The sequence below is a fragment of the Babylonia areolata genome, chromosome 20 (assembly GCF_041734735.1).
Source record: "Babylonia areolata isolate BAREFJ2019XMU chromosome 20, ASM4173473v1, whole genome shotgun sequence".
In the NCBI taxonomy this organism is placed as follows: Eukaryota; Metazoa; Mollusca; class Gastropoda; order Neogastropoda; family Buccinidae; genus Babylonia; species Babylonia areolata.
In genome coordinates, this window is record NC_134895.1 from 7,486,567 (window position 1) to 7,494,066 (window position 7,500).

Sequence of the window (7,500 nt, forward strand, 5' to 3'; positions counted from 1 at the left end):
ACTATCTACTTTAGGCGGTGTCATAAGTACAGTTAAATCAGAACAGGCACCACGGAACATCACCGAAGTGACTCAGCAGCAGTGCAGGGTCTCCTCTGGTGTGTGGCTGGCCTCCTGGCTAGAGCTTAAACATCGATAAACGCCGACTCTTGACTGCGACAGACGAACCCGGGTGTGGCCGTGCATGGGGGTGGGGAAAGAGGGGGGGGGGGCGGAGGTATGGGAGGGGTGTGTGTGGGGGGGCGGGGGGGGGGGGAGGGGACTGGACTCGGAATGAGCGGCGTTGGTAAAAAAAAAAAAAAAAGAAAAAAAAGCCCACTGAAACGGTGGCAGATGATGGGGGCAGCACAAAAAAAAAAAAAAAAAAAGGGGGAGACAATAGAGTGACGGAGTAAAATTTCTGTCGCATGTCCATGTGCGTCATGTTTTGATTTGATTTTATTTTTTTCTTTACACCTCCTCTCTTACTTCCAGCTTTCCTCTCTCACCTCACTCACTTCCTCCCTCACCTCCGCCCAACCTTGACTTTTTTTCTTTTTTTTTTTCTTTCTTTTTTTTTTTTTAATCCCTTTTCCTCCATAATTAATCCTCTCCAACCTTTTTCTCTCACCTTAACTCTCTCCATACGAACGGCGAAAGAGACGACATTAACAGCGTTTCATCCCAATTACCATCATCAAAATATTGCAAGCGGAACGCTCTTATACTGAAGAGGTGAATGTTGACAAAGAATACCACAGTTCTGACGACGGAACTAAAGGTTGGGTCATTCAGACACCCACTGGTCATCCGAGGGGTCTGTGTAGAGGAGAAGAGAGGACTGGCCGTACTGAGTGAGTTAAATTCCTGAGCGCTGCACGGTGCGGCGTAGCGCGGGACGGGAAGTGTGTGTGTGTGTGTGTGTGTTTGTGTCTGTCTGTCTGTCTGTCTGTCTGTGTCTGTCTGTCTGTCAGTAAGCTGCGAGAGATATCGCTCCTCCATATCCCATGTCGTTTCGCGATCTGCCGCGACAGTAAGACCACGTGCACTGTAAATGGAGATTGCCGGTTGTAAAGTATAGCATGCGAAGATATGTTTGTTTTGTTGTTGTTGTTGTTGTTGTTGTTTTGTGTGTGTGTGTGTGTTTTTATTCAATTATTTGTTTGTTGTGTCTTTTTTTTATCTGTGTTTATTTATTTATCTTTTTTGTGTGTGTTTACTTAACTGAGAAACAAACAAACAAACAAAAGATTTTTTTGTTAAACCCCGAACGATAAACAACGAGAGTACAAACGAACAAACGAACGAATGAAGGTACGAGTAAACAAAACACATGGACAAACAAGGAAAGAAAGAAGAGTTACAAAATAACAAACAAACGAAAAACCAGCAGAAGAGTTTTTTTTTTCAAAAAAAAAAAAAAAAAAAAAGAAACAAAAAAAAAAGAAATTAACACAAAAGAAGAAGAACACCAAATCCTTCTTTTAGTGTCATGCTGAGGCGATGTCATTTTAATGTGCAACACAGGTGTCTTTTGGTGGAGGAGGAGGGCAAGGACCCCCTGTGTCATACGATAACTCCCTCCCCCCTCCCCCCACCACCACTATCACCACCCTCTTCCCTCTCTTCCCCCCCTCCCCCCCCACACATCAGGGGCACCTCCCTCCCTCCCTCTTCCCATGTGGTGTGTATATGTGGGTGGGTGAGTGGGTGGGTGGATGGGTGAGGAAGGTGGCGGGGGGTTTGGGTGGGGGGGAGTTTAGGACGGGTGGTGGTGAGGAGGGGAAGGTATCCTACCACCCCCTTACCCCCACCACCACACCCCTACCCCCACCCCCTCCACCCCCCCCACCCCCCTACCCCCACCCCGCGCGCCCTCTTGCAAACTATCTCTATCACGCCGCGGAGTAGTTATAAGTATCATAGGAGTTAACTCTCTCCATACGAACGGCGAAAGAGACGACGTTAACAGCGTTTCATCCCAATTACCATCATCGAAATATTGCAAGCGGAACGCTCTTATACTGAAGAGGTGAATGTTGACAAAGAATACCACAGTTCTGACGACGGAAGCTAAAGGTTGGGTCATTCAGACACCCACTGGACATCCGAGGGGTCTGTGTAGAGGAGAAGAGAGGACTGGCCGTACTGAGTGAGTTAAAGAGAATGTATTATGTCTGGTACGCAACATACCTTGATTGGGGGTGAGGGTGGGAGCGGGGGGGGGGAGGGGGGCACGGTGGGGGGGGGGAAGGGAGATTGCGGGGGGGGAGGGGGGGGGGGGGGGGGGGACTAGATTTGGATTTTATACAGGAGCGACATTTGGCACCACACATGGTCTTCCGAGTGTAACGTGGATAGACTGCGCGCGCGTTTACATTCCATGTACTCTACAGGGAAGAGTTACTCGAGTTTTATTTTTTATATCTTTTAATCTTTTTTTTTTCTGGGGGGTTTGGGGTGGGGGGGGGGATAAGGTGGGTGTTGGGGCGGGGGGTGGTTGGTAGCGTGAGGTGGTGGTGATGGTGGTTGTGGGTGGAGGAGGTGGTAATTTTGAATCACGAGTGTTGTTAATGTGTGTGTGTGTGTGTGTGTGTGTGTGTGTGTGTGTGTGTGTGTGTGTGTGTGTGTGTGTGTGTCTTTCTTCACAACCAACAGGATCGCCACATCCGTTCACGTATGTGTCTCTGTGTGTGTGTGTGTGTGTGTGTGTGTGTGTGTGTGTGTGTGTGTGTGTGTGTGTGTGTGTGTATTTGTATTTGTATTTCTTTTTATCACAACAGATTTCTCTGTGTGAAATTCGGGCTGCTCTCCCCAGGGAGAGCGCGTCACTACACTACAGCGCCACCCTTTTTTTTTTTTTTTTTTTTTTTTTTCCTGCGTGCAGTTTTATTTGTTTTTCCTATCGAAGTGGATTTTTCTACAGAATTTTGCCAGGAACAACCCTGCCAATGTGTGTGTGTGTGTGTGTGTGAGTGTGTGTGTGTGTGTGTGTGTGTGTGTGTGTGTGTGGGTGGGTGTTTCTTCACAACCAACAGGATCGCCACGTCCGTACACGTGTGTGTGTGTGTGTGTGTGTGTGTGTGTGTGTTTGGGATTGTGTTTGAGATTGTGTTGGTGTGTGTCTGTATGTGTATGTCGTGTGTAAGTCTGTGTTTATGGGCGCGCACGCGCGCGTCTCTTGCACATTCATGCGTGTGTGTGTGTGTGTGTGTGTGTGTGTGTGTGTGTGTGTGTGTGTGAATTTTCCCCGGTAGTCGGAGTTTAGCTTGGACAAGCAACAGTCTCTGAGCAGATCTTTCATTCTGCCTCTGCCTTTCTATTTGCCTCTCTCTGTCTGTCTGTCTGTCTATCTGTATCTCTGTCTGTCTGTCTCTCTCTCTCTCTCTCTCTCTCTCTCTCTCTCTCTCTGGGTGGAGAGAGTGTGTGCATGTGTATGGATATGAATGTGTGAATGCGTTCGTTTTATTACTTTTTACGATGTTAATGATGATGATAATGATGATCATTCTTCGTTGTAGTAGCAGTAGATGTAGCAGTGTTAACAAAATTATTATTTGTTGTGTCGTTATCGTTAATGTTGTTATTGTTGTCACATGGACAGATTGGAAGACTGGACGATGCCTAAAATCTTTATCCTTGAGTATTAAAGTTTTTGAATCTTGAATCTTGAATCGCTCTCTCCCTCTCGTGTAGTGTAATGCCTGATTCCATGCTATGCAGGGGCATCGAGTTCCGTTCCAGACCTGCAGAAAGAGTAGCGATGTCCGTGAATAGCCGTTTCCCCTCTTTCACTCTTCACACTTGCAGTGCCTGATTCCCCTGCAGGTGCATCGAGTTCGAGGCGACCTTCCCCATGGAGTCGCTGCTGACGGTGCAGGTGTTCGACTGGGACCTGGTGGGGCTGGACGACCTGATCGGGGAGACCAAGGTGGACCTGGAGAACCGCTACTACAGCCGTCACCGGGCCACGTGTGGCCTGCCCGCCAAATATGATGTGTGAGTGTTTGTTTGTGAGTTGCGTGTTGCTTCAGTTTCAGTTTCAGTAGCTCAAGGAGGCGTCACTGCGTTCGGCAACAAATCCATATACGCTACACCACATCTGCCAAGCAGATGCCTGACCAGCAGCGTAACCCAACGCGCTTAGTCAGGCCTTGAGAGAGAGAGAGAGAGAGAGAGAGAGAGAGAGAGAAAAGAACTACTACTAATAATAATATGTATAAATATAAATAAATAAATAAATAAATAAATAATATAATATAATTAAAAAAAAAGGAAATAAATAAATAAATGAATAAATAATAATAATAATAATAATAATAATAATAATAATAAAATAAATAAATAAATAAATAAGACAACAATGATGTTAATAAGCAAATAAATGTAAAAAATGCAGACACACATTCACACATACACACACATATGCATAACAGATAATGCGTGTTGTTGTTGTTGTTGTTGACGGGAGTTTTAAGTGGAAGTGGGAAGGGGGTTTGTGGGCTGTGTGTGGGGGGTGGTGGGTTGGGTTTTTGTTGTTGTCTGGTTTTCTTTTGTTGTTGTTTGTTTTTGTTGTTGTTGTTGTTGTTGTTGTTTGTTCTGCCCCATCAGCTGCACCGTTTCAGTGGCATTGCTCCCACGCCGCTCATTCAGATTCCCCCATACACGGCCACACCCGGGTTCGTCCGCCACAGTTTTCAGCGTCGGCAGTCCGCAGGGAACCATCGATGTTAGGTCGCCAGGAGCCCACACACGCCAGAGGAGACCCTGCACTGCTGCTGAGTCACTTCGGTGGTGTTCAGTGGTGCCTGTTCTGATTTAACGTACTTAGGACACCGCCTACTAAGCCCTCCACCCCCCTACTAACGACAATAAAGGCTAAGTCGCGGAGCCAGACTGAGTGAGCGTCCCTCCCAGAGTGGAGACCGCCACCACGTCCCTCCAACAACAGCCCTCCCACCCATGAATCTGCCGACACTGAAGACATTGACAGGACTCACCCCAAGCATAGAAGTGGAGGGGTATCGAAACTGAGGTCACCATGTTGTTTGTTTGAATGTTCTGTTGTGCTCCAAGTTGGACCTGGAGAACCGCTACTGCAGCCGTCACCGGGCCACCCACGTGCGGCCTGCCCGCCAAATACGATGTGTTTTGGGTTTGTTTTTTTTTGTTGTTGTTGTTGCTGTTGTTATTGTTCTTGTGTGGTGTGTTATTGGTTTTTTTTGTTTGTTTGTTCTGGTGTGGTGTGGTGTTGTTTTTTGTTTGTTTGTTCTGGTGTGGTGTGGTGTTGTTTTTTGTTTGTTTGTTCTGGTGTGGTGTGGTGTTGTTTTTTGTTTGTTTATTTGTTTGTTCTGGTGTGGTGTGGTGTGGTGTTGTTTTTTGTTTGTTTATTTGTTTGTTTGTTCTGGTGTGGTGTGGTGTTGTTTTTTTTGTTTGTTTATTTGTTTGTTCTGGTGTGGTGTGGTGTTGTTTTTTGTTTGTTTATTTGTTTGTTTGTTCTGGTGTGATGTGGTGTTGTTTTTTGTTTGTTTATTTGTTTGTTCTGGTGTGGTGTGGTGTGGTGTTGTTTTTTGTTTGTTTATTTGTTTGTTCTGGTGTGGTGTGGTGTTGTTTTTTGTTTGTTTGTTTGTTTGTTCTGGTGTGGTGTGGTGTTGTTTTTTTGTTTGTTTATTTGTTTGTTCTGGTGTGGTGTGGTGTTGTTTTTTGTTTGTTTGTTTGTTTGTTCTGGTGTGGTGTGGTGTTGTTTTTTGTTTGTTTGTTTGTTTGTTCTGGTGTGGTGTGTTGTTATTTTTTGTTTGTTGGTTTGTTTGTTTGTTCTGGTGTGGTGTGGTGTTGTTTTTTGTTTGTTTGTTTGTTTGTTCTGGTCTGGTGTGTTGTTATTTTTTGTTTGTTGGTTTGTTTGTTTGTTCTGGTGTGGTGTGTTGTTGTTTTTTGTTTGTTGGTTTGTTTGTTTGTTCTGGTGTGGTGTGGTGTTGTTTTTTGTTGGTTTGTTTGTTTGTTCTGGTGTGGTGTGGTGTTGTTTTTTTTGTTTGTTTATTTGTTTGTTCTGGTGTGGTGTGTTGTTGTTGTTTTTGTTTATTTGTTTGTTCTGGTGTGGCGTGGTGTTGTTTTGTTTGTTTGTTTATTTGTTTGTTCTGGTGTGGTGTGTTGTTGTTTTTTGTTTGTTTATTTGTTTGTTCTGGTGTGGTGTGGTGTTGTTTTTTTTGTTTGTTTATTTGTTTGTTCTGGTGTGGTGTGTTGTTGTTTTTTTTGTTTGTTTATTTGTTTGTTCTGGTGTGGTGTGTTGTTGTTTTTTTTGTTTGTTTGTTTGTTTGTTCTGGTGTGGTGTGGTGTTGTTTTTTTTGTTTGTTTATTTGTTTGTTCTGGTGTGGTGTGGTGTTGTTTTTTGTTGGTTTGTTTGTTTGTTCTGGTGTGGTGTGGTGTTGTTTTTTGTTGGTTTGTTTGTTTGTTCTGGTGTGGTGTGGTGTTGTTTTTTGTTGGTTTGTTTGTTTGTTCTGGTGTGGTGTGTTTTTTTGGGGTTTTTTTTTGTTGGTTTGTTTGTTGTTGTTTTTGTTTTGTTTCTATTTTGTGAGGTTTTTTTCTTTCTTTCTTTCTTTTTTTTTTTTTTTTTTTTTTTTTTTTTTTTTTTTTTTGAGGGGGTGGGAGGTGGGTATTTGTATTTTGGTCAGGATGTGGTGTGATTTGGGAATTTTGGTTGGAGTGTGGCGTGGTGTTTTTTTTTGTTTTTTTTTTTTGTTTTTTTTTTTAGTTGATTGATTTGGAGGAGTGGGAGGAGGGCGACGGGGTAGTTGTTTTTTGCAGGGGGTGAGTGGGAGTCGGGGTGAGGTGGTGTCTGAGTGAGGCTGTGCTAGTTTTGTGCTCCTGATCTTTTAAGGCTTTCAGCGAAATCTGTGGCTTCTTTTTTTTTTTTTTTTTTTTTTCTTTTTTTTACCGTTACCATAAACTGACTGTATGTCTTTTCTCAACCCCTCCAATAATACCGTTTAATTCCTGTGCAAATCTTACGAACACACTTTTTAGAAAAAAACAAAAACAAAAAACAAAAACAAAAACAAAAAACCGTTGAAGGTGTATGTTTTATCATAATGAGCTCTGCGTCACTGCATAGGGAATGTTGTACCGATTTCTTTCTTCTTTTTTTTTCTTTTCTTTTCTTTTTTTATTATATTTGTATCTGTATTTCTTTTTATCACAACAGATTTCTCTGTGTGAAATTCGGGCTGCTCTCCCAGGGAGAGCACGTCGCTACATTACAGCGACACTCATTTTTTTTTTTTTTTTTAAATTTATTTTCCTGCGTGCAGTTTTATTTTGTTTTTCCTATCGAAGTGAATTATTCTACACAATTTTGCCAGGAACAACCTTTTTTGTTGCTGTGGGTTCTTTTACGTGCGCTAAGTGCATGCTGCACACGGGACCTCGGTTTATCGTTTCATCTGAATGACTAGCGTCCAGACCACCACTCAAGGTCTAGTGCAGGGGGAGAAAATATCGGCGGCTGAGCCGTGATTCGAACCAGCG

At 43.6% G+C, this 7,500-nt stretch overlaps 1 protein-coding gene across 1 annotated transcript in view; it reads left to right on the forward strand.

Moving 5' to 3' along the window:
• Positions 1-7,500, forward strand: part of LOC143295115 (otoferlin-like) — a 566,370-nt gene that overhangs the window by 484,611 nt on the left and 74,259 nt on the right. Inside the window, 1 exon segment of the mRNA XM_076606678.1 lies at positions 3,808-3,978. Coding sequence (XP_076462793.1) covers positions 3,808-3,978 — 171 coding nt within the window.